Source organism: Podarcis vaucheri, assembly GCF_965113315.1.
Source record: "Podarcis vaucheri genome assembly, chromosome: 7".
Taxonomy (NCBI): Eukaryota; Metazoa; Chordata; class Lepidosauria; order Squamata; family Lacertidae; genus Podarcis; species Podarcis vaucheri.
The window spans coordinates 61,759,583-61,786,869 of NC_138765.1; the positions used below are offsets into that span (position 1 = coordinate 61,759,583).

A 27,287-nucleotide genomic window follows, 5' to 3' on the forward strand; every position below is an offset into this window, starting at 1 on the left:
GACTCAGTGAAAGTTTCAGGGCCAGATAGAGAATCTTAGAGGACCTCACCTGCCCCCTGGTTTCCCCTGCACCCTAATGCAGTTTGCTGAAGCGCCTGGTCATGCTTGGACTGCATGAGCTCCCACCATGGGTTTCTCTGCCATTTTACATTTCATTACGGCAAGGATTCCTCCCATTTTGAAACCATTCCCATTCTGAACAGAATTGTTTTACATCCCCACTATCGCAATTGCAGTGCTGAGATTCTCGTGCACGCTTCGTTTCCCCCCCTTAACTGTTGTGGTGGCGATGGTGAGAAATGAAACCACGATTTGTGCTTGTCCTTTCAAGACTGATTTACAAAGAAGACCCCACCACTACCACCCCAGCCGCCAAACGAAAACAACAGCCCAGTACTGTATTCACACCACAGCTCACATTAAGCTGGCACAGAGCTGCGACCCCAAACACCGAGTGCCACAAAAGATATGTCTGCCATCCCAATTTGTTGTTGTCATTTTACCGCACCCTCCCCTCTTATCCGCAGATCTTATGGAGCCCCATGAGTTTCTTTGATACGACTCCCACTGGCAGAGTAATGAACCGCTTCTCTAAAGATATGGACGAACTGGATGTGCGGCTTCCGTTTCATGCCGAAATGTTTCTGCAGCAGCTTTTCATGGTCCTCTCCATCATTGTCATCGTCGCCATTGTGTTTCCTTACCTCCTAATTGGAATCGCTGTCCTAATGATTCTTTTCATTCTACTCTTCCAGTAAGTTGGACGTTCCCACCCCCTCTCTCTGGTATGTGGTTGTTTTTCCTACCCTAGAATTTCTTTTGAAAATAACAACAACCCTGCAGTGTGTATTTGATCTGTGTGCTCATTGTGCCCATTGCAAGTTAAGGGGACCCACTGGTCTCTAATTCTACCCTCCCCTCCTGTCAGTTTGTAGTTCCCCCCTTCCTTTCCAGAACACAGTCTCTAAGGGACAGATTCCATTTTGGGCTCCTCTAATTCCCCAAATATCTCCTTTATCCCAACTACAATGGTACCTTGGTTCTCAAACACCTTGGCTTCCTGAATGCCGATAACCCAGAAGTGTTTAGGTTTTTGAACTTTTCTTCGGAAGCTAAACGTCCAATGCAGCTGTCGGCTATTATTTCTGGGGCACCTGTACCAATCAGAAGCTGTGCCTTGGTTTTCAAACATTTCGGAAGTCAAATGGACTTCTGGAAAGGGTTACGTCTGGTGCTTTTGTTTTTGTTATTGATTTTGCATTTTTGTTTTTGAGGCTTTTTCAGTTAATTTGTTTTTGTGACTCTGTGGAACCCAGTTCAGCTACTGATTGGTTGATTGTGTGACCCTGGAAATGGATAAAAGCCCCCCATCCAAATAATGGCTATAATCAGTGCAGATAAGATTTTTTTTTAAAAAAAAAAAAATAACATCTACAATACTGTCTTATTTATTTTATAGCACAGTACATTGATTATTGCTTTCATTTTATGGATCAATGGTCTCATTAGATAGCAAAATTGATGTTAAATTGCTGTTTTAGGGGTTGCTTTTAAAAGTCTGGAACGGATTAATTCATTTTGCATTACTTTCTATGGGAAAACACGACTTGGTTTTGGAACACTTTGGTTTTGGAACGGACTTCCGTAATGGATTAAGTTTGAGAACCAAGATACCACTGCAATTGAACTTCTTCGATGCTGAGGTCAGCAGAGTCAGCTCTCTTGGCATTCCTGCCACCCACAGTGAGGAATGACAGCCTGAGAGGGGCATCCTCTGAAGTGTAGAAGTCCCTCCCCACAAAGGTGCCTCTAGGATCTCCATTTTGTAGCTTCCACTTTATTTGCTTAGCTTCTTGCAGTTCAGGTATGCTTCAAAGACCCACCTCAGCCTGCTTTCTGTAACCCATTGCATGCTGCTTCCTTTTTGAATCATTTCCCTTGTTTTCACAAATGCACAATGCTATCCTGACCCGCCCAGAAACCTTATGTACAGGATAAATTCATTATCCTACAGATAATTATCTTACAGATAATTAAAATAGATCTGGCCTAAGTCTACAATCCTACACCCACTCTCCTGGAGAAATCCCCATGGAGCCCACGGCTGATCCACACTTTAGCTTAACCTGTATTTTGATTGTATTGTATACTAATTCAATTCCCCTGGTTCCAAGAACTTCTCTCGTTGTTCCGCAGCGATGCCTTGCGAAAATCCCGGTGAACTGAATCTCAGTTAAGCAGAATCTCTCTTTCTGCATATCTGATAGGATCTGATTTAGCGGATAAGATTGGATTTCCGTAAGGCTCCGATATGGAACAAGAAGAAAAGCTCTCAAACCCAGAGGAATCAATTGGTACACAATATGTTCAAAACACAGGGTGAAGCCCAAGTGTGGATGAACCCTCTATGGGACATACTTCTGAGACAGGTCTGAGGTTGCACTGTAAAACTTCTCTTGGATGTGGTGGCCAACTGCTTCAAATTTGGAAATCCAGAATACTCATTAGGAATATTCATTAGGAAGGGATTCCAAGTCCCCTTCCAAAGCCAGGATCTAACTCTGTGCAATCTTACCTGCATTTTGCTGCAGGATTTTCCAGAGCACCATCCGAGAGCTCAAGCGATTCGAAAACATGAGCAAGTCTCCATGGCTTTCCATGATCATGTCCACTGTCCCAGGCCTTAGCACAATCCACGCATACAATAAGAAGGAAAGCTACAGCATTCGGTAAGTTGCCTGGCCCCAAAGTCACATTCTTTCTGTCTCAGTCCCTCGGATGGTGCGGATCAAGCTGTGTCGTTCTTCTTCTCTTGACCACCAATCCTGCATCTTTCCCACCTGCCGGGCCATAGATGAAGCCGCTCCATAAGCACTGGCGTCCTGTGGCTTTTCATTTGCGGGAAATGACAAGCTGTGGGGAAGCTTTCCAGATTACGTCACAAATTCTTAGCATTGTCTCGAAGAAAATTGTTACATGTGCAGCCAAGTGATAACCTCATTTGCACCCTTTATAACCCTCCCCATCCACACAAAGCATGAAGCTATTGGCAAGACCTGGTTTTTAAATCGCAATTATTCAACACGTCCATGAGTCTTCTTCCAGTTCCCTTGTAACCTGGAGTCTACCAGCAGAAGGAGGGCACCTAACCATCCCAGTTTCCAAATCCTTTCTTCCCCGAGCTGGTGGAATTTACAAAATGGGTCCAAAGAGAAGAGAAGGTTCGGTGATTACCTGTTCAAGTCGGCCTGCAAAATCCTTACACCCAGAAGCTGGAGTGCATGGGTTTGGAGGGCTCTTAGTCAATGGCTATCAATGGCTACCATCCATGATGGCTATGTTCTACTTCCTGTGATGGAGGCAGTTTGCCTCTGCATATCTGTTTCTGGGAATAACAAATAGGGAGAGTGCTGCTGAGCTCAGGCCCTGCCTGCAGGCTTTCCATAGGCATTCATTTGGCCACTGTGATACAGGATGCCGGACCAGATTATTTATTGCAATTGTTAAGAGTAAATTTCTGTTTAATTATTATTTGCTGATATTTATTTTTATTGTGTGCTATTATGTTCTAATAGATTAATGAATATTACTTTATTTGATATAAGTTGTTTCTTTTAAAGTTATGTTTTTAATTATGACATTTTTGTATTGGATCAAATCAAGGTGTGCAATCTTTTCTTCCGCTTGTAAACCACACTTTGTACATAGGAAGGCGGCATACAAATTGATATAGGAAGGCGGCATACAAATCCAAAGTGAAATGAAACGAGACGGGATGGGCTTTTGGGGGCTGATCCTCAGGACTCCTATGATGTCCTTATGTCTGTTCCTGACCGCAAGATGTTGTGGCCACAAACGTGGACAGATTCAGAGGGGGAATAAAACAAATTCATGGAGGATAAAGTTTTCAGTGGCTGCTATTCACAATGGTTGTACACAGCCCCCAGTATCAGAGGCAATGTGCACCAGTTGCTGGGATCATGAGTTGAAGAGTACTGTTGTGCTCATGTCCTGATTAAGGGCTTCACATAGGCATCTGGTTGGCTTTTGTGAGAGCAGGACGTTGGACTAGATGGGTATTTGGCCTGTCAAACAAGGCTCCTCCTATTTTTAAGCCAGGGGTTGAAGTTGGTTTGCAAACCACAGTTTGCCCTTTGTTCTCTCTCTCTCTCTCTCTCTCTCTCTCTCTCTCTCTCGGAAATGATAAGAAAAAATAATAGAGGATAAGACCCTCAAGTGCTACTAATCCCAATGGTTGCATGCTCTTGTGCTCATGTTCTGTGTGAACTGACTAGAGAAAGCTTTTATTTCATAAAATTCATATGCTGCTCGATTATTATTTTGTTAAGAACCTCAAAGCAGTTTACAAAAAAGCTAAAACAACAAAATTACCAAAAAGAAGAACCGACGACAACGATTTCAGGCTTCCGAAAAGCCAAAACAGCAGTAGACTAAAAACAGATCCAAACTCAGGCCAACTTTCTAAGTACTATCCCTGATTTTGGTTCCAGTTTTAGAAAGCTGAACGACGAGAGCTCCAGTCACTTCATGCTGTTCAACTATGCGCTGCGGTGGTTTGCGTTGAGGACGGACATGCTCATGACCGTCATGACTTTGATCGTCGCCCTCTTTGTCGTCCTCAGCCCTTCTTCCATCAGCACTGCGGAAAAAGGCTTGGCTTTGTCTTACACTATCCAGGTAAGTGAATCGCCCGGATAACTCAGGCTTCATTCCGACACACTCCAAATCAGACCTGAAGTGGCCCATTGCACCAACCTTGAGTTCAGTTCTCCATGTTTCCCCATTAGTTTGCAATTATTATTATTTTTAAAAAGTCCTCGTGAATATTCACCAGCATTTTAATGCAAATTTCTCCTCTTAACATAAACATTCCTCTATGTGTTTTTCGCCTAATGTACACAGTTTTCCAAACCAATTTCCCCCTACCATAGCGTGTTTTATATATTTTCCCACTAATTTATTTGTTTATTTTATTATCATTGATTTAATTGCCTTCTAAACAACTGTCTTGAGCCAATTTGCCCACAAGATTATTTTAAAAACATCTTAAAACATCAAATAAATTTGAAACAAGACCGAAACCCTAACAAGTAGACACTCGTGGCAAAGACCCATTTATCTAGCTGGGAAAGCCTTTTGGAACAAAGTGTCACCAATTGTTTCCAGAAAGTGCAGATAGTGTGTACTTTTTGCACACTTTGCCCTAGTGTATACATTTTCCTACATGTTCCTTGACTGGACAACTGCACTAAAATTTTTGGAGAAGGGATAGCTGTGTTTCGGTTTATGCATTGCTCTGGAAAGCGTGCATTAGAAAGCTTTGCCTTTAAATAAATGCAAACAGAGGCCCTTGTGGTAAACAACCATGAAAGAACCTGCCCTCCAACTGTACCGCTTTAATAGGCACAGAGCATGTTTTCTCGCTGTATTTGTAAGCCCAGCTGCTGGAACCCTTCAAATACATCCGGTTGAGTTAGCTTTGCAATCTAACCCCTTTTTGCTAATGTCAAGCACGGATTGAAATGCTAAACACATTGTTTTGGGGGAGCTAGTTTGTTGCTCTTCCAAAATGTACAGATTTGTGGTATTCGTTTGCCATGGTAAATGGGGCAATTTGTGCCTCTGTGCATTTTCTTGAGTTTTCGGCAGCTGTTAAAAGTGTGAAAAGGAGGCATGTGTTAGCAAAAAAACACAGGAGATCCACGCTGAAGGAGATGCAGACAACTGGGGATCTTGCCACCTGCCTGCTTACCGTTTGCCCTCCAGTGCTTTGAAATGTGTCGCCGTTTTACTTTATGTGGTGTCCACCCTGCCACATAAAATGGTGAAGTGGACCTGAGTCCATGCATTGGAAGATGCAAATCTGAAGATGGCGGAGAATGGCCCATTGGGACAAATAAGTCACTGCCCCACCACTCTCCTCATGCCTGCCTCCTTCTTCCAGGGCCGCAGCTTCCTTCCCCTCAGTCTCAGTGTTGCCTTTGTATTTTTTTTTAAATGATATTTATTAGAAGTTTTAAAATTACAGAAAAAGAAGAAAACAACAAAAAATTTAAAAAGGAAAAACATAAAAAACAATACAACAATACAGCAAAAAAGAACAATAACATTAAAACACCCATCCAATATTCCATATCATTATCTTTCATTTACTTGTTTCATTGGCCTCCTCACACCTCCTTTTTTGTATTCTAGTTTAATTAATTGTTTCAGCAAATTCTTTCCATCTTTCTCAATTTTTGTTGTATAACGGTCTAACCTATTAATTAACTCAGCAAATCCTTTCCATTTTTCACTATATTCTGTCATTAAATTTACCTTAATTTATTTTAACCTTTTCTTACCATAAAAAGCCTTAAAACTTAAAACTTAATACTTATTTGTACATAACTCCTTATATCATTTCTACTAAAGCCAAATAGTTTCATTCCAACATTTTTCCTAACACTCATTAATTTTACACTAATTCTCAAAATAAATTTTTTAAAACTTTCTTCCAATCTTCATCCAACGTCTCTTCTTCCTGGTCTCGGGTTATGTCAGTCCTTTCTATCCATTCCATCTAGTCCATCAACCTGGTGATCTTGTGTCCGAGGCTCTTAAGTCTTTTCCATGTCCCTTCTGCAGATCTTCTTCTTGTTTATACCTGCACTTTACTTTGTCTTTTGTTGATCTTTTTCTTAATTTCTTTCCTTTCTAATTGAGGAGTAGATCTCGGGGAGACTCCAACCCAACAATATCTCCGTCCCCCCTCGACAGGTCAGCCCATTCTCCACAGTCAGCACTGTAATCCAGAAAGTATTTAAAAGCATGTTTCAAAGTCCCTCCAAAGTTAAGAGCCCCCACAACTCCAGACCCGCCCTGGCCCAAAACCAAATCCTAAAAGCCAAAACGTCCCTGCCTAGGGGGATCCAACCAACTTCCCATCTCCAAGCCAAACAATACCCCCTCTCTCCAAATCTGACTTTCTCCAGGTTCAGTCTTCAAAAACAGCAGCTTATGCTCCTGCAGGGCCTCGGGTTTCTCCATTTGTGTTACTTGAGGTTCAACAGCAACCTCCTCCATTATCTTCTGCACTTGCCCTGTCAAAACAGATTCCTGGGTTGGTTCCTGAATGGTTTCTATGTGAGTATTCACTGTTTGTCCAAAATTATTGACTGCAACAGTCATCAAATCCATCTTCTCATGCAGCTGCTCCAACAAAGCGCTTGTCTTGCAAAGAGCAAGCACCAAAACTTCTTCTAAACACATTCTTATCCAAGGTCAGAGTCTGATCTCACGATCCTTAATCTCCACAGCTGTGAAATTCCCCAGATCGACTCCAGCAACAGTTTAACAAGTTCCCTCTAGAGGAGAGAATTTCAATTTGTATCCATCTTTTGAAAGCAGGTCCAACAAAAAAAAGTTACTTTCATTTTTCAAATATTTTGTTTCTTTTGGATGCAAAAGGCAACATTGGGATCAATATGTTTCTCTTTTTTAACTATCTGTCAAAAGACGTTCCATTCACAGTCAATGAACTTCCCCAAAAATTTCTGTCTCTGACACCCTGTTCCCAGGTTTGAGACAGTGGAAATTTATCTTTCTTTACTCTCTCTCCTGCAGGCTTAAACAATCTAAGATCCCCCCCCCTTCTCCTGCTTCCAAGAGGGGTTTTGGTGGTTTTAACTGAAGGAAATTTAGTCCTTTATATACGACTTTCCAGACTTTAGCTTGCAAAATTTTTGCTTCAATCTATTTACAAAAGCGGAAGGCGGACTTCCTGTTTAGAACCTTCCCGCTTCGGTGCCAAATTAAAATGTTTCGTAGTCCAATTTTCCGTTCTACTCATGGGTACTTGTTTAGAGTCCAATTGTCCACAGGAAAAAGTCAGCGCTCTCCGGCAATGGCTGTGCGGATTCACTCCGTAAAAGTAGCAGTCGATTCAAAACACCGCGCCACTCACCCCACTTCGCTTCGGATCCCCGAAAAAGGGTTTCCCTGCGAGTAGGGGAGGTGCTCTTGGTGTCAGCCGAATCCCACGTTCCCAGGCTTCCTCCGCCTGGGATTTTTGAGGGGTCTCTGCCTTCGCCACGGCGGCAAGACCCGATTTTCGCGGAGCGGGTTCCTCTCGGTCAGAGGAACTCCACCATTGCCGATGGCGCTAACCCGGAAGTCAGTGTTGCCTTTGTAGAACTTGGAAGAGGACATGGATGAAACCAGAATTACAGGCAACTCCCAATTTACACAGGGGTTACGTTCCAAGGCACTGCACGTTTATATGAGATCTCTTATATTTGAAACACCATTAGAAAAGCCTGCAAACACCCTCTAAACCTCTGGAAACCCTTGGGAATACCAGCAGCATTTACCAGTTGTCAAACTCTGCCAAATTCCACCACAATGGCTCTTTCCAAATTTCCTTGACTAAACTCCAACTCTTCACAGTCCTCAACGGTCAGTGCAAGAGCTCCTGGAATTGCACTTGCAAAGGCTTGTGGGATTGCTAGGGGCTGTTTCTGCTCCTTTTTTTGCCCTGTCTAGCTCTTTTAAGGCTGTTTCTGCCATTTGAAAAGCTTCCAGATTCAGCATGATGCGTCAAGTGGACTCATGTAAATTGGCTGTTGCCTATAGTTGGCTTTGCCTGCCATAGGCTTCTCTGGCTCCACCTACTGTTGGTCTCCCTTCCACTCCCCCTACCAGTCCCAAGAGGAATCAGCCACCACTATCTGTAGATAAAAAGCCTTCTTACTAAGGCACACCATTGGTTCATCTAGTCCAGTGTTGCTTTACTCTGACTGACAGCAGTTCTTCAGAGACTCAAATAGAGGTCCTTTGCATCACCTGCCACCTGATCCTCTCTGAACCAGAGATGCCAGGATCTGAACCTGGGACCTTCTAAGTGCAAAGCATGTGTTCGGCCACCGAACCGCCGCCCTTCCTCACATGATGTCAGTGGTCCAAAGTTTGTGGCATCCATAGAAGCAGTCGCAACAGTTGAGTGACAGATGTGGAGCAAGTGATTGATTCTTACAGAATAATCCGAGTAGTCTGGAAAACAGCCATGGTGGGGGATCCATCTTCCACAACCCTCCAGAAATTTGTGTGAACCGAACCTCAGGAATGGAGGGCTGAGGATGGGGGCTCCTTGGAATGCCTGAAGTCAGTGACCTTCCATTTATTTTCTTTTTTAAAAAAGGTTTCTTTCCCCCCCAGGTTCTACAAAACCTTTCTTTGGGGCAAAGAAATGCAGTAGGATCTTCCTTCTGTGATTTTCATCTTACATGGCGATCGATATGTTATTTTCTTAAGTCATCTTAAGCATCCTTATCGCGAAACACTCATCATATGCTCCCCCACCCCTATTCTCCATCCTTAACCTTTACACTCTCAGACTAGTGATGGAAATACATTTCCAGTTGTAATGGATCTCTCAGAGGCAACAAATGGTTGCCTGTATTTGTTGGCTTAACCTTTCCTCGTCCTGACTCAGAAACTCTGTTCCTGACATTTAAGCTTCTATACAGTGAATGCAAGGAGCCATCTGTTATTATCGCAGGATTAATGATGTGTCGCTCATGTCTATGCTTTATGCACGTTAGCACATAGGGAGAAAGACAGATTTAGCTTAAAGTGGTGCTGTTTTCCCTAAAGTGTGAGGCATTTTTATTTTTATTTTGGTCATGGTAAATTGCAAGTCCCTTTATTCAATTCACTTTCCGAAAGGACAGCTCTTTCCTGGGAGTCAGCAAAGCTGCCAGCAAAGCATAGGCCCCTCAAGTCAAATTGTGAACGATATATATATATATATATATATATATATATAGAGAGAGAGAGAGAGAGAGAGAGAGAGAGACTGTAGTTAGTCATTCTCCACGGGCAGTTGTTAACTAGTTCTGAAATGGCCTCGGGGGTTCATCGTTCGAGAGTGTTGCTGCCGGGCCTGTGACTCACTCTCTTTTCCTTAGCCTCCTTTTCACTTTGAATATTTCCTGCACTTTGCTTTACCCAGTAGCCATCCATGAGAGCAGATGAAGAGGGGCTTCCCAGAAGCTGTAGACAGGAGCGTAGGAAGAGGGGGTGGGGGGTGGCGACCAACCCCGGGTGTCTTCCCTGAGGGGTGTGTGAAAAAAACTTCCCTGAGAGGATCGCCGTGCCGCCCTCCTGGGCGCAGATCGTTCCCCTGGATGCCAACTGCTGCACCAACCACCCCCAATGGGTGCCGATCACCCCCAAGTGCCAATTGCTGCGCTGGTCACCCCCCTCAGCAGCTTGCCCTGCCCCCTGGGTGCATGGCATGTGCGCCGCTCTGGGTGCCTGAGCGGTTAGCTCCACCGCTGGCTGTAGAGCCAAATTTGGATAAGCAACAGGTTGTGAGATGATGAGTAAACACACCTATTTGGGAATGAACGATATGAGCTGATTGTCAGTATTTTCATCCCTCCCATTGCAAGGATCACCGGACTTTTATCCCTTCCAGACTTCTATCCCTAGTACAGTGTGGCTTTTTCTTTGATCTGTCTAGAGACAAGATGGCAGTATGAGAGAGCTGTTTCTCTCGTACATGTTTGTTATTGAAATATACTCAGAGTCGAGAGTGGATTTCATTCTCTTTATTCAGCTCATAGTGGTAAGGAGGAATGCAATTTCCCCCAGAATGTCTGCTTTATATACATTATTTACACAATGGGCCCCACGTGATTGGCTAATTCTGGGATTCTCCTGTAGGCCAATCAGGTTGCGGATTCACTTCTACTGTGAGCTGGATTAGGTGGCTCCTGTGGACCAATCAGACTGCTGCATTCTGAATCCTATTGTTCTAGGACCAATCAGACTGCTGCATTCTGAATCCTATTGTCTAGGACCAATCAGAGTGCTGCATTTTGGATCCTATTGTCTAGGACCAATCAGACTGCTGCATTTTGGATCCTATTCAACTCAGTACATAACAGTTATGTTCTTTTATTTGTTTAATTAGAAGAAATAAATTAGGTATGCGACAAAACCTCCACAGCTTTGCTTCCGTTACTCTGCTGTTTTGAGGTGCTCACATGAGCAAATGTGAGTCCACTGCACCAGGACTTATTCCTCGGGAATGCTGTGCTGCTGTTCCTACGTTCCTTTGACCGGAAGGTCAGAGAAGGTGTTCCCGAGAGCCAGCCCATGCAGGCGCTGAAGACGTGGGCTGTACATGGGTGTACGGAAACTGATCCCATATGTCATGGACCGGTTGGCCACAGAAGAATGGTGGGAGGAGCCAGCTGAGGAACCCCCACAAGAAAAGAAGGCCCAGAGCCTGGGAATTGGTGGTGGGACAACGATGAGTGGTCAGAGGGAGGGGAAGGAGAAAACAAGGAGGAGTTGTCGGTAGCTGAAGAGGTAACAGGGCTTAGTGAGGGGGGGGGGAGTCCGTGGCATCAGAGGTAGAAGCTGAAGTAGGGAAATGGGATGAGGGAGGTCAAGAGGCAGGGATAACTCTTTCCATGGAGGCAATAGCAGGCAGTGTGGTGGTGGCACTCACCTGACCGCTGGCTGGTCATGCTACTGCCAATACAGGAAAGGCGGTGAGGTGCAGACACACCAGTGGGAGGACCAAATTGGCTCCACAAGTGCGTTTGCACCATGCCAACCTCACACCCAGTACTTCCCGGGAATCAGCAGCAACAGTGTGGTGGGGCGGTGGAGCTCACCTGACCTCTCAAAACTGGCGCTGACTCCGGCAGATTCCCAGGTTCCCGTGTGGGAGAATAAGATTCTGGTATATCCTGCAGCGACTGCAATGAATAGAACTGAATTCTTTCTGCTTTTCTGTTTGGCGCACAGGTAGCTAAATATCCCCCTGCATAGCTTCCTGATCTTTCCCCTTCCTCTCTTCCCCTCCTTCATAGTTGAGTGGACTTCTGCAAGTGTGTGTGAGAACGGGATCTGAGACAGAAGCTCGATTTACACATGTCGAGCAAATTATGGAATATATCACGGTAAGAAGGGCCCCTGGTGAGAGTATTTAAAGCAATTCTAGCTAGGCCCTATCTGTACTAAAGCAGTTTGACACCACATGGAACAGCCCCCAAAGAATCCTGGGTAGTGTAGTTTGTTAAGGGTGCTGGGAGTTGTTAGGAGGCACCTAGGTAAAGGTAAAAGGTATTCCCCTCTCAGAGCTACAGTTCCCAGAGTATCATGGGAAGAAGATTGGCTGTTAAACTACTCAGAATTGTAACTCTGTGAGGAAAATGAGGTGCCAGCACTCTAAGTCCCAGGATTATTGTGGGGGGTGAGCCACTACTGTTTAAAGTTTTTAATGACTAATGTTTTAATGTACAGTGGTACCTCGGGTTGTGAATGGGATCCGTTCCGGAGACCTGGTCGCATCCCGAACAGAACGTAAGACGTGACAGCGCGTCTGCACATGCGTGTGTCACTTTTGCCGCTTCCTCGCATGCTCGTGACGTCATTTTGCCCGTCTGCGCAATCGTGAGCGGCGAAACCCGGAAGTAACACACTCCGTTACTTCCGGGTCGCCGTGGAGCGCAACCCGAAATCGCTCAACCTGAAGCGTATTTATCCCAAGGTATGACTGTATTTTTTTATCTTTTGTTGGAAGCCGGCCAGAGTGGCTGGGGAAACCCAGCCAGATGGGAGGGGTATAGGGGTATAAATTATTATTATTATTATTATTATTATTATTATTATTATTATTATTATTAAGGTGCTGCTTTAAGTGTATAGTGCAAACTGTAGATAGACCCACATTAGTTTGACCTACCAGTGCAGTGCAGTGCAGCGTTATGAGGGATGCTGAGAGGAAAGTCAGATCAGAAGTGACATTCTCAACAATCACCACAGCCCTTGAGGTGTTGGTCCATTATTTCCAGTGTATATTGACTTCCACGCGAACACAAACGCACCCCCTCATTATCACAGCTCAGTGACCCCTTCCTGCCTGGCAATAGCACTTGAGGTACAGTGCAGTTGGTAAGGATTGTGGCTTGAGGAGAGGGGTGTGTGACCAGTGTGGAGTTGAGTTCTGGGGGCTGGAGAGGGCTGCGCGTGCACACACACACACACACACACACACAGTGGGCCCCCATCAGTAACTGGGACTGCACTTGCCTTGATAGCTGGTTACGGAAAACGTTTGCACCTCTTTAAAAAAAGCCCAGTCCTTGACCCAAGTTGTTGTGATAGCAGATGAATCCCATCAGCCCCCTGCTCTGCTTTCTTCCAGAAATGTGTTCCTGAAGCAGCAGAGGGCAAGGCAGTTGCTGTCCCTCCCCCAAACTGGCCTTCTCAGGGTGAAATTACCTTCAAGAACTACCAGATGAAATACAGAGAAGACAGCCCCTTGGTGCTTCATGACCTAAACATGAACATTCACGGCAAGGAAAAAATCGGGATTGTTGGCCGGACGGGCTCTGGTGCGTTACTTTTAGTTCAGTCCTGCTGATTTATTTGCTTACTTTGTGGCTGGGGAGGGTGAGTGAAAGGAGGGCTTCTGTATTTCCCTGACTCTGCATAAATGCTCCAGATAGACCATTGGGTCCTGATCAACCTAGGCCAGGCCACCCACCATATCAGCAGCACAGGGCAAAAGTATTGCCCCTCTTGCAATGTTTTCCCGAAGTGGTTATTATGCAAGTAAATGGGTATGTTAAGAGTCATTATCTGAGATGGAGCTCAGCCTGCCCTGTTCGCTTCCATCCCCTACCAGATAAAGTATCTGTTTTGAAGGGTTTTTCACCGTCCTTTTTAGCCATGTCCCAGACTGCAGTCCCTTGATCCCATCCCATCAAATCCAATGGGAGTCACTGAGAAGGAAGCATGTCCCTATTTGCATAGTCCCACCCCTTCATCTGCATAGCTAAACTCTGAGTTCTGTTTCTTGGTGCAATGCTGTGTTCCATGACGGGATCTTGGCGACACAAGTGTGATGGAATATTTGCTTCTTAAGATTCTAACGGTCTTACTCAGATTAGACCCAATGAAATTAATAGATTTCGGTGAGCCATGTCCATTGACTTTAATGAGTCTACTTTGAGTTGGACTCTCATTAGGTAACACCCTAAACAAGAGACAAACTGTTTGAAACTGCTTAATATATATTATGTAACATGAAACTCCACCAACCATCCAGCTAATCATGGGAGTCATTGTCCCTATCTGCATAGTCCCACCCCTTCATCTACATAATTCAGTCCAATGTTCCATTTCTTGGTCTGATGTTGTACTGTGGTGGAATATGGGCTTAAGAAATGGAAAAAGCGTTGAAAGTATAATATGTTTTGTTGTATGCATTTGTGGAATATGGATAGGATGGGCAAACCCAGGGGTATAGGAAGGGGGGCAGTGGGGGCGGTCCGCCCCACGTGTCATCCCTGAGGGGGGTGACAAAATCCCCCTGGGTGGATTGCCACACCCCCAGGTGCCGATCGCCGCACCAATAGCCCCCAATGGGTGCCAATGGGAGCGCCGATCGCCCCGCTGTGCACCAATCACAATGGGCACTGACCGCCCCCTGCACACCGATTGCTGCACCGATTGCCCCCAATGGTCACCAATCACCATGCCAATCGCCCCCTGGGTGGCTCGCCCTGCCCGCCTGCGTGGCTTACCCCACCCTCCAGGTGCACGGCATGTGTGCCGCTCCAGGTGCCCGGGTGGCTAGTTTCGCCACTGGGCAAGCCGTGCTGGGCTCATTTTGGATTGCCTTGGATTAAATAATTTGCCTCCCACCCAGAATCAGGAAATAACTTGGCTTAATCTGAAAGCATCAGACTCCATTTGGATCCCATTGTGATTTCAGTTCATTACATGATGGAATCCAATCTTCATCCCATGGTCCTCCAGCCAAGCCCCTCACTAATCTCCAGGTTTCTGGAGGGAAATGCTGGTCTACCCTCAGAAATCGCCATCCTGCACACTTGATCTAGAACTTTTTTAGTAGGATGAAAATCCGTGCATTTGGTTTTTTAAATGCTGCATTCTTCTTTCAGGAAAATCATCCTTAGGGGTCGCCTTGTTCAGACTAGCGGAACCAACTGCTGGCACCATCCTCATTGACAATGTTGATATCCTCACTATTAGTTTGGAGTCTCTAAGGACCAAGTTGTCGGTCATTCCTCAAGATCCCGTTCTGTTTGTAGGTACAGTAAGGTAGCTGTTGTGACGATTATCAAATTAACCTTTGCTGCAAAAGTGAAAGCTAATCAACTAGTGCTGGTTTCAAAATCGCTCTGTAAGGGAAGGGGAAGAGCATTAACATGATTTGCCCTCTGCTGCAGACCGGAGGTTGAGAGAAAGTAGTTTGCATAAAGTAACCCAGTAAGTTATTGGCTCGGGTTGGGTCATAGAGGAAGCGGGGGAAGGTACAGTGATGCAGAACCTGAACTTCTGGTAAACAAGCGAAAGGCAGACCCTGTGAACATCAAGTGGCATCTCTATGGTATATGTACTTTGCATTGGAAGTTAGAACGGAAAACCAATTTAAGAAATTATTTTATTGATTTATTTATTTAGGGCATTTGTAGCATACTTTTTAGCCAAAAAGGCTCCTGGAGTGGCTAATGTGCAGTTTAAAAAAGACAGTCTGTGTCTGCAGGCTTACAGTCTTTAAAAAAAAGACACCTGTTTTACAGGTAATTAAGGACCATTATACAATGGTCATGCAGTACAATGTTATCAGGATTTCTTTTCTCTCTGGACTCCATTGGTGTTATTTAAATGATCTTGCTAACACCAATAATGTTGGTATTTTGGTTAATAAATTGGCTTAAAATAGTAGAATGAGAATTCCCTGGATGCCGGTTTGGGGCAAGTACTTGTTGTTGAGAAAGCCCCAGCAAAGATTTAAAATCACAAAACATGCAGCAAAGTAAAGTGTGGAAATATAGGCTGTTAGACCTTTAAAATATCCCCTTCTAAGTTTATTCCAAAGCTCCCCTTTAGCATAAAAAGAGACCACACTGTTTGGTAAGTTAAAAACGGTTTACTTACAAACTCTTCAAAGGTCAGATTCATGTGCTTTTCCATACAGCAGCAGCAACAAAAGACAGGCAGTTTAACTTAGCTTCAAAACTGGTAAATGTTTCTAAATTATTTGTATAAAAACACAAATATGGCTTGCTAAACCCACACAGTCTGGCTTGGAGTGATTAGCCCAGACATCCTTTCTCGTTGTTTTCATGATGGAAAAGAGAGAGAACAAAGGTTTTGGTAGGTAACACTTCCTCCCAAGGTGAGGGGGTGTAACCTAGCTAAGCCTGGCAGGACAGTTTACTCTATGATCTTAATCCTTTCATGCCTTAACTAGAGCTATGCGTGCTGTTTATATAAGAGTGATATATCCCACAGATAACTTCTTAAGAGCATAGATGTTGCCTTTCTCAAACAAACCAAAGCCCATCTAGTCCAGCATTCTGTTCCAAACAATCAGATATCTCCAGAAGCTCACAAACAGGACATAGCAACAATGTCCCTCCATCTTTCTTGTCCTCAGTCTCACCTGTGCAATAATAATGACTCCAAGGGTCTAGTCCACAAGAACTGCAGCAGCAGGCAATGTTTTCTTTCGCAGGGGCAATGTGTTTCTTTCATTCTCATTTCTACCTTACAGGTACAACTTAGATCCATTTTCAGACCACACAGACGATCAAATTTGGCAAGCTCTGAGCAGAACATTTATGAAAAACACAGTATGTTTTATATATATATATATATATATGCATTTCTTTGTTTTCCCAATCTAATCTATTATTGCCAGATGTAAAATGACAGCATATGAAAAATTTTGATTCCCTGTTAACCATGCATCATTAATCACAAGATACCAAAACAGTAGTGAGAATAATGTGGCTAATATTCAGTCCCATTTAAGATTTGAACAATTAATGTTCACTAATTACATTCTTAATTGTCCTTTTTATTTTTTTTTAAGGCAGAAATAATTGATGGCTGCAGAATGGCATTGCAAAATTCGGAGAAGTGTAGATTTTGAAGCATGGCTGTGTTTTGGTTCTTGTATTGTTTCAGAAAGCGCAAATACGTGTGTGTGTGTGTGTGTGTGTGTGTGTGTGTGTGTTAGGGTTGTGTCTTCAGTTGTACAAATGCAGCCCCCATGTTGCAAAGAGACAGTTCTGCCTATTCCCAACTCCCTTACTGCCACCCTACCATTTACACCTATTGGTGACCACTCAAACTACAGCAAGACAACTTTTCCCCTTGTAAAAAAAATTACATAGTATGAGATGTATACCTCATAACTCTACATGAAATAAACTCTACCTCATAGTGTTCATAAGGCTGTCAGGTTCAAAAGGCAGGGATCTGGTAGCTCGGGACAGGTAATGAGTAGGCAGAATACCGAAAAGGGAGGAAAATGGGGAATTTAGCTGATTTAGAAGATTTAGAAAGAAGTGGAATAGAACATGTCCTCTAGAGTCAATCAATTCCTGGGTCAGCAGGACTATGGGCACTTGCCCAAGTATCCCAGCTTGAGTTACCTGCAATTTCTCCTCCAACCAGAAGCATGGGATGAGCAAAGAATTGCTTGGAGGCAGTAGCACCTGTCAAAGCCTTAGAGCAGCTCTAATAAAATTGGCTCCCCCGCCACCCCACCTTGATTTTAATTGTAAAACTATAAATGTTTACACAAGCTGCTCTGAGCATTTGCCCAGGTGCCGGAGGATTTCAATTTGTTGTTCTGCTTTGCCACCAGTGCTCCATGTGAGAGGAGGGAAATCCAAACAGATTAAGCTGGGATATTGACTCAGCAGCCAATAATCCTCTGGGTCCAGGTCAGGGATGGGGAAACCTCCTGATGTGGTTGGACTCCAGCCAGCATGGCCAGTGTTGACCAATTATGGGAGCTGTAGTTAGGAATGGAGGAGAAGTTGAATTTGGTTTGCATTTAGAAATGAACCGGTTTAATTTGCACTTTCTGAAAAAATACAAGAACCAGAACACAGCCGTCCTTCAAAATCTACACTTCTCTGAATTTTGCAATGCCATTTTCTAGCCAGGTAAATTTTACAAAAATGAAAATACTGGGGTAAAGGCTGTATATAAATACACATATATTCATGGAAATAGCATACAAAGATGCATTATATTAAAGGAAATCGCTTCACAAAAAAATTGTGTGTTAGACAAAATTGCAAACAAACTGTCTATATTAGAAGAAATTCACACTTAAATGCTGATGGATTTCCATGAGGACTTTCACTTTTTTTAAAAAAATGCAAACTCATGTGGAAATGTGCAAAACTGAGAGAGAGATACAGAGATTCACCCCAACTTGTACTTCAACTGCATCTGGAGTACCACAGGTGTTCTCCATCCTTTGGGAAGCAAATCATGTTGAAACCAGAAAGAGAGGTTAGGGAGGGAGAGAGAGAGTCAATCTATTGGCTGGTAGTTAGTTTTACATACATACGCGTGGAAGAAATACGATTTCTAATTTTTTCATTTATTCCTTTATTTATTTCAACAGTTTGTATACCTCTTAATCACATTCATTTCTAAGCGATGTTCAAGAGACCCAATATAACAGGGCTAAAAATGAGTTAAAACTACAGAATCCAAGAGTTCAATTAAAAAGCCTGATGGAATAAAAATATAATAAAGTATTCATTCCCTAAGCACCAGATGTTCAACAGAGAGGGGCCCGCTCTGTAAAATTGGTCCCACTATATGGGACACATGGCTCCTTGTGGGTGTAAGTCGTGCAACTGAGCCATGGGGACCACTAACAGCGATTTCCCCCAAAGACCTCAATGATAGAGCAAGGATATAAGAGATCAGGTGGTCCCTGAGCCACCCTGGACCCAAGTTGTTAAGGGCCTTGTAAAATAACACAAGAACCTTGAGCCTGGCCGGGTGGTGTATGTTTTCCATACGGTATCACCACTGTGCAGTGATTGTTTGCTCAAGACAGAATCTGGTGGCCATCCCAAAACGTCTCCATGCCAGATCTTTTATTCACATCACTCCTTCGTCGTTCTGCCTCCCCTTCAGTTGCTTCCCCCCTCTCTCACCCTTGCCTGCCACCTTTAAACATTCAAGCAGCTTTTGCCTCTTCCCTCTTGCACACCCATCTCCTCCTACTTTACAGGGTTCAGTGATGTTGTGTCAAAGATGGTTTCCTGCCCTGTTGTTGTTGTTGTGTGTGCAACAAATAATAAAATGTGTAATCATGGTGGTGTTTCTCTTGTATCCTAGGTTTCAAAACTGCCAGGAAAGTTAGAAGCAGGGGTGGTTGAAAATGGAGAGAACTTCTCCGTGGGGCAACGGCAGCTGCTCTGTATGGCGAGGGCGCTCCTCCGAAATTCAAAAGTGAGTTCCCGGAGCGGTCGCTGTTTCTCGACTGCTCCAGAATGCATAAGGCACCTTTGGTCCTAAAAACACACTTCTTCCTGCATTTCTCCTTCTTTGCATTCGTTTCTAAAGGGAAGGGCTGTAGCTCCATGGTAGAGCATCTCCCTTGCATGCAGAAGGTCACAGGTTCAATCCCCAATTGCATCTCCTGTTAGGGCTGGGAGAGACTCCCCATCTGGAACCCTGCAGAGCCCCTGCCAAGTCAGCGTAGACAATACTGCAACGCAGGAACACTGACCACCATGAGAACAGGATTCTGGACTAGATGGGCCCTTGGGCTGATCCAGCAGGGCTCTTCTTGAGCTCTTGCTTTCAGTGGGAAGCCTGCTAGCAGGACCTGAGCACAACAGCACTCTTGTGATTACCAACAGCACTCTTGTGATTACCAACAAATGCTGTTGTTGTCTAGTCATTTAGTCGTGTCCGACTCTTCGTGACCCCATGGACCAGAGCACGCCAGGCACGCCAGGGGTCTAGCCAGGACAGAATTGTTATTGTTGTTTAGTTGTTTAGTCGTGTCCAACCCTGCGTGACCCCATGGACCAGAGCACGCCAGGCACTCCTGTCTTCCACTGCCTCCCGCAGTTTGGTCAGACTCATGCTGGTAGCTTTGAGAACACTGTCCAACCATCTCGTCCTCTGTCGTCCCCTTCTTCTTGTGCCCTCCATCTTTCCCAACATTAGGGTCTTTTCCAGGGAGTCTTCTCTTCTCATGAGGTGGCCAAAGTATTGGAGTCTCAGCTTCAGGATCTGTCCTTCCAGTGAGCACTCAGGGCTGATTTCCTTCAGAATGGATAGGTTTGATCTTCTTGCAGTCCATGGGACTCTCAAGAGTCTCCTCCAGCACCGTAATTCAAAAGCATCAATTCTTCGGCAATCAGCCTTCTTTATGGTCCAGCTCTCACTTTCATACATCACTACTGGGAAGACCATGGCTTTAACTATACGGACCTTTGTTGGCAAGGTGATGTCTCTGTTTTTTTAAGAAATGGTACCCAGGGACATTTACTGCCTCTGACAGCAGAGCTGCTTGCAGGGATGAGTGAGAGAGACCTGGTTCCTTTGAAATCCTGCTGGTGGCCTTCCCAGAAGCATCTGCTGGAAACAGGATGCTGAACCTAGATGGACCTTCGACATGATCCAGCCAGGGTTCTTTTTTACATTCTGTTCCTGAGCTTGCCAGAGCCCCCAGAGCCGATTTCAATAACTTTCTGTTATTGGACCTCATTCAAATGTTCTTCCCATTCATTCCTCCCCTGCTGTGTTGATACCTCCACCCCGCTTTATTTGTGCTGCTGCGCTGATTTATGTTGCCTCATTAATATGACAAACTGCTGAAATTATAGCACAGTTCAAGAGCTATAATAATAAATTTGGGGCACATTTCACGTTCATCATGATGACACACCACCATCATGGAACTTGTCAAAGCAACTGCAAATATTTGCAAATGTTTCAGAGGGTCTGGTGTGGGTGGGTCCTGCTTCCTTCTCTATTGGTGCTGCTACCTGAGCAGCCATCCTTACCCTAAGAACAAGGTGGTGCTATTGCTTTAGATGACTAGCACACCCTCTTGTCCTTTCCCCCTCCTCGAAAAGATGTTGCCTTTGTCTGCCCTAGCTAATAATGAACCCCAGGATTGGTTTAAGTGGATCTTAAGGGATACTGAGGGGACGCGGGTGGCGCTGTGGGCTAAAGCCTCAGCGCCTAGGGCTTGCCGATCGAAAGGTCGGCGGTTCGAATCCCCGCGGCGGGGTGCGCTCCCGTTGCTCGGTCCCAGCGCCTGCCCACCTAGCAGTTCGAAAGCACCCCCGGGGGCAAGTAGATAAATAGGTACCGCTTACCAGCGGGAAGGTAAACGGCGTTCCGTGTGCGGCTCTGGCTCGCCAGAGCAGCGTTGTCACGCTGGCCACGTGACCCGGAAGTGTCTTCGGACAGCGCTGGCCCCCGGCCAATAGATGTGAGATGGGCGCACAAACCCCAGAGTCTGTCAAGACTGGCCCGTTCGGGCAGGGGTACCTTTACCTTTTTAAGGGATACTGAGCTTAGGCTCTACCATGGCAATCACAGTTTATGGTACCAGATCCTCCTAAATGCTAAAAAACTTCACCACGTCCCTCCTTCAAACAGTGGGAAGCCATGATTTGTTTGAAACCTGTAAACCAAATTATTAGCTAGCACTGGGTGTTCACCAGCTGCACTGCCTCTTGGCTTGTTTCTGGGTCCCAGTCCTGATGCCTCTAACACAGTTCAGAACAACAGCAGTTTCTGTATACCAAGTTGGTCCATTGGTCTATCTAGTGTTGCCCACACTCACTGGCAGCAGCTCTCAGGGTTTCATATCTACCTGGAGATGCCAGGGATTGAACCTGGGACCTTCTGCATGCAAGGCAAATGCTCTACCACCAAGGCGTGGCTCTTTCCCAAGCACAGGTGGCACATATTTCATTCTGTTACAGAATGAAGTTGCAGAATGACCAAGCAAGATGGCTGTTGGTGGAGGCAGTTCAGGGCAGAACCAAATGGCAGCTGGATTCTTCCTGTGCTGCAGCTAGACTAAGCTGGTCCCGACTGAGCCTATGGGCAGAGCCTCTCTGTCTCATTCTCCCTCTGCTGTGGCCAGATGAAGCAGACATAGATGGGGCCTGTTCACGAAGGGGAGGAGTCAAATGGCAGCTGGTCTCCCTCTGATGAAGGCCATAACTGCTATTCGCACTGAGCTCCTGTTTACACACATTGCAAAGGGAGCGTGAGAGTCAGGACTCTTTTATGCCTGCTGAGTCCTAAATAACTATAATAACACAATAAACATGCAGAAGGGAGAATGTCTGCTTTTGGCAGGTGAAGTGTGTCATGCAGGGGAGAGGAGAGGTGCACCTGTTGAGATTTCAGCGACGCACACCTTAAGGTGTGTGAAATTTGCACACCCCCACATCAGTTTCACCAGGTGGTTCTGTGCTGGGAAGCTGTAATTGGTTGCCAGTTTCCAACGGGTGTCTGTTAGTCCTTGCGAAGTCTGTGTCCACGGCAGTGTCTCTCTGCCATTTGGGAATGTTTATGTGTATCGCTTGCTACTCCCACCATTGTTAAAGGGCAGTATCTGGTTTCCCAAGCAGAGACACCACTGGCTTTCTATCATTACGTTATGTCTGGAAAATTGAGCTGAAAGGCATCAAATTTTTATTTTCTTTTTAATGGTATATGAGAACGAAGACCTTAGCAGACCCACTGAGAGAGGCTGTTTTGGACTGAAATGTGTTTGGATGTTTATTGTATATGAAACAACTCCTTTTATTTTATTCAACTTCAAATTTGTTATACATTTCTCTTATAATTTGACTTCCCACACTCCCTTCCATGTTGTTTTTATACCCATCCCTTTTATATAGGGCATAATACCATACTTTTCATCTAATACACATTTCTCCATTACATCACACATCTTATCTAATATATGTTCCTCTGTTTCATATATTGCCATTTCTTCTCGTATATGAAACAACTTCTGATTATATGCCCTAGGGCAGCGTTTCCCAAACTTACAATAACCTCATATCCCCTTTTTGAGAGTTCCGTTTTACTACCATGCCCCTTTTCAAGCAAAAGTAATTTGGGGGTGCTTCTAATAATACTATTTTTAATTGCTTTGTGTAGCTAAAAACAACTATGGTCAAGTAAAATAAAATAAAAATTCTGCCTTATGCCCTTTGAAACCCTTTTGTGTACCCCCAGAAGAATGCACAACACACTTTGGGAAACGCTAACCTGGAATGACTATTATCAACTGCAGGTTTTCTATGAGGTGTTTTACGTAAATTTGTCTTAGAAACACCCCCCCCCAATGGTCACTCTTTCTTTGTTGCTATGAAATGTATCGGGGGATTTTCAAAGCCCTGTCTGACCTCTGGAACATCTGAATGGGATTTACACATTCAGATGTTCCAGAATGGTACATATTTACACATGGCTAGGTGTGCCCCATGGTGTGGGAAGAGCGATGGTAAATTTAGCCCTGTGACATTTCGCCTGCGAAAATGTGATGGTCCCCACTTTCCAGCCTTCTGCAATGCTTGCTGGGGTGTATGTGTGGCTATATTCTAAAATTCAAACATCATTACTCCTGCAGATAATACTTCTCGACGAGGCAACTGCATCCATCGATTCCGAGACGGATGTGCAGATTCAGCAGACCATCCGGGAAGCTTTTGCCGACTGCACCGTCTTGACCATTGCTCATCGTATGAACACCATCCAGGAGTGTGACCGTGTGTTGGTGATGGATAAGGGGAAGGTACTTAGCCATAGAAGTAAATAATAATAATGATAATTGTCAGGGAACTGCCAACAGCTCAGAGGCAAGAGGTGGAAGGGCAGTTGTGTTACAGGGAGCCTCCGAAGATTTTGCAAAGCAGTTCCTCCTCTGGCGAGGAGGGAAGCCCCACCTCCAGTAGGGAGGGGGTGCAGGGACTAGAAGATGCTAGGGAGAGCCTCAACATTGAGCCTGAGCAAAGCAGAGGGGAGGCAAGTCCCCCTTTACCAGCGCCCACTCTGCGCAGTAGGTTTGGGCACAGAGAGGGGAGGAGAAGGATGGGGGTCACACGACTGTTATGCTGGGGAAGGTATAAGGACCTCCCACTCCCAGATTCTGCTAGTGACTGAGCAAACATGGACGTGCGACGCTCTGCACTGTAAATAGTTTGTACTAATAATAAAGCCCAGAAAAGACAGGTTGGAGTTTTGCCTGTTTGCTCTTGAGCAACCACACCAACACCTGGCAAGAATGAGAATGATAATAAGTTTCATAGCTCCTACCGAGGACCAATAAAATTGGTCTGGAATTGAGCTATCTTCTAAACATAGTTTCTAAAGCTTTTGCAAGAGTCTCATAGCTCTTCTCAGGCAGACAATATCAGCGGACCTTTGCTCTTGCATCTCTTGGTGGAGAAGGCTGTTGGGTGCTCCAGGGGAGGTGTGGCAAACTGCTGGCCTCCTAATGTTCAGGGATGATGACTGGAATTGTAGTCCAGCAATATAGGGTGGGGGCACAGATTAGGCACCCCTGCCCCAGGGGAACAGTGTCGTAACATGTCCTCTCCCTTGCCCTTTCATTGCTCTTGTTGCCTCTCCAGATCTGCAGTGGCCATAGGGGAGCAGCCATCCTGCCCTGGAAGTCTATTGCTAAGCACCAGGCCCAAATTATGCAAAACCTGAGTGTCCAAAGAGGACAAGGACATTTTTTTTTAATATAAAGAAATTGATGTTATTGGTGGGATATAATAGAGACAATCTTTCACATAAGCAGCATGGACTGATACAATGGGTTACCAGTATTTTAAATGGGAGGCACCAATTGCAGATGAGGCAAGGAAGATTGTTAATTTCCTGGTGGCAGCAAATATGGTTTTAGCCCAGCTTTAGAAATCAGCATGACACCTGAAACCTCACAGAGGGAGCTGGGATGGCCCAATACATTTTTCTTCTTGAGGCAAAGGATAAGATGGTGCCCACCCCACCCACAGCATTCCATGTGCAGAGGCTGAATGGAATTTCTCTCCCATCCCCTTTCAATGCTGGCATTGGGATATTTTCCTCCAGCAAACCTGAGTGCAGAGGCCGGCATGGTGGCATAGCTCTGTGCTCTAACACCTTGCTGCCTGTTGCTTCATCTTGTCTAAGGCAGAAAAACATACAAGTTTAGCACATCAAAGAAATAGCCTTCTAAGGCAATGTGCTTATTTTCAGGAATAGTAAGTAAGTCTTTGTGCTTACTTTGGGGTAAGTGATGCTACCAAAAGGCTGAACATATTTTTTTTTTAAGGTGTAGGCGCGCGCACACACACACACACACACACACACACACACACACACACGTATTCATCAGTAATGTAGACTGGGGGACATTAAACCAAAGGATCTAAAGGAACTGAAAGCTGTAGGCAAACTGCACACTCCACAATTAATTTTAGAAATCCTACTACAGACAACTGGAAACCAGGGCAAAGGAAACCCACAATAAAGGAACGGAACTGAGAAAATCCTTTCTTCCCTATTACTATGTATCCCCCCCCCATTGCTATTCTCCTTCCCCAAGGCAATTTTCACATGATAGGATACTCATAAAAAAACGACCCCAACTGCACTGTATTCTTGCTTCATACTTGACATTTGCTAACGCGCCTGACATTTGTTCAATTTCTTTCCCAATGACTTTCAGATAGTGGAGTTTGGCAAACCGGATGAGCTCCTTCAAAAACCCAATTCCGCATTTGCATCACTCCTAGCTGCTACAAGCAACATCGGACCCTAGGACGTGAAAATATTGAATGGTGCTTTCTCTGTGGACTTCAGAAAAGAAGGCTTAATATGGACAGGAAGAACAGAATTCATATCTAACGTCTTGCCAACAAAGAAATATGATAACCTTCACTGAAGGTCACATTTAAGGGCAAACTCTGAAGCTTGATAGAACTAGGGGCAGCTGAAACTAAGAACTAAATAAGGGGAGCAAGAAGAACTTTGCAAAAACACATGGCATTGGACTGCTGATTTTGGAATTCATTCAAAAATGTAGCCCATCTGCAGGGAAACCTGTTAACATGGTGTGTTGGATCAGCACATTTTCAGAGGGTGCTAACATGATTGGCAGACTTACCAGAGGGTATTCACCCTTAGCATCCCACAACAGTTAAACATTGTACGTTCCATACAACCTTTAAAGGCAAATGATGTAGACCTGATCACTGCATAGTCACAATGGCTGCAACTCAGCCAAGGTAGGATGTGACTGAGCCCCACCAAAATCAGTGCAACGAGTTAGTTACAACTAACTCAAGTCCCAGGAATTTCAGTGGAACTTGTGGCAACCAGTCTCTGTTGGATCGGAGCCACCACGTATCACTTAGGCAGCTCAAAAATTCCGGCTGGTTTTTAAAGGAACAATTCATCTATTTGGCTGTCATACTGTAAGCAGATGGGCTTCTTCAATTCCATTGACTACAGTGGGATTTAAGGAGCCTAGCTGGGTACAGCTTCTGCCTTTAGCTTGTACCTGGTGCTTGCAAGGAAAATGCACGGCAGTGTTTGGGTAAAAGGAGCCCATGCAAACCAGCCTGTTGAGCACCTGAATGGTCCAATAGATTTCAACCGGAACAGCGTAAGTATATGCTTATCTCACCAATTGGAATCAATCGTCAAAAAGCAAAACAGAACACCAGACACTTACCTTTGGCTGCATTGTGCCCAGCACTTCTCTGCATACCATGTGATCTGTTTTCCAAGAAGAGAAGAAAAGAGAAAAAGATACATAGGCTCCAATGGAGGAAGCACTCTTGTAGTTTGTCATTGAAGTATGCAGTAAAGAATACCATCCACTGTAATGTCACTTGTTAATTCATTTTTCTTGCAGTTATAGGTTTTGGAATTATCACCTACCAATTTCTTATTTTCAACAGACATATTTCATGTTGGCACATGCCCGCTGTTGCAAACATATGCTTTTGTTCTCTGCACAGTACTACAAGCAAAAGCATTAATATTGCATTATTATTATATTATATTATATTATATTATATTATATTATATTATATTATATTATATTATATTATGATCTGTACTGCCTTTCTCCCAAGCTGGGATTCAAGGCAGCTTAAGACATTTAAAAACATTATATAATACAAACTAATAAAAACAAGCTAGTGAAAAGCAATAGTTAAAATACCTCAGAACCCAACACAATTAAAACCAGCAATTAATACAGTTTCCCCTGACAGCAGCCCAGCGATAGGCAACACCTGCACCTCAGTTTTCAAGTATCCATCTTAACAGGGAGGTCTTAACCTGCCAGTGGAAGGACAGCAAAGAGGGACCTCTTCTGGGAGGGAGTTGGCCAAAAAACAGCTCAACTGTGTCCAGATTTTTAT

General features: G+C 44.5%; 1 protein-coding gene across 5 annotated transcripts in view; it reads left to right on the plus strand.

Annotated features, from left to right (window-relative positions):
• The window catches only part of LOC309537789 (ATP-binding cassette sub-family C member 12-like), a 62,031-nt gene extending 35,287 nt beyond the window's left edge, over window positions 1-26,744 (plus strand). For 3 of the 5 annotated variants that reach the window (XM_082232852.1, XM_082232851.1, XM_082232853.1), the window contains 10 exons: window positions 528-754; window positions 2,592-2,729; window positions 4,512-4,698; window positions 11,889-11,978; window positions 13,226-13,415; window positions 14,991-15,150; window positions 16,610-16,688; window positions 19,213-19,326; window positions 23,495-23,659; window positions 25,583-26,744. In XM_082232852.1, the coding sequence (XP_082088978.1) occupies window positions 528-754; window positions 2,592-2,729; window positions 4,512-4,698; window positions 11,889-11,978; window positions 13,226-13,415; window positions 14,991-15,150; window positions 16,610-16,688; window positions 19,213-19,326; window positions 23,495-23,659; window positions 25,583-25,675 (1,443 nt within the window). In that variant the 3' untranslated portion in view covers window positions 25,676-26,744. Of the gene's footprint in view, window positions 1-527; window positions 755-2,591; window positions 2,730-4,511; window positions 4,699-11,888; window positions 11,979-13,225; window positions 13,416-14,990; window positions 15,151-16,609; window positions 16,689-19,212; window positions 19,327-23,494; window positions 23,660-25,582 lie in introns of those variants that run through there. The other 2 variants (XR_014222014.1, XM_082232854.1) reach the window with 2 other exon arrangements.
• The last annotated feature ends 543 nt before the right edge of the window (window positions 26,745-27,287 follow it).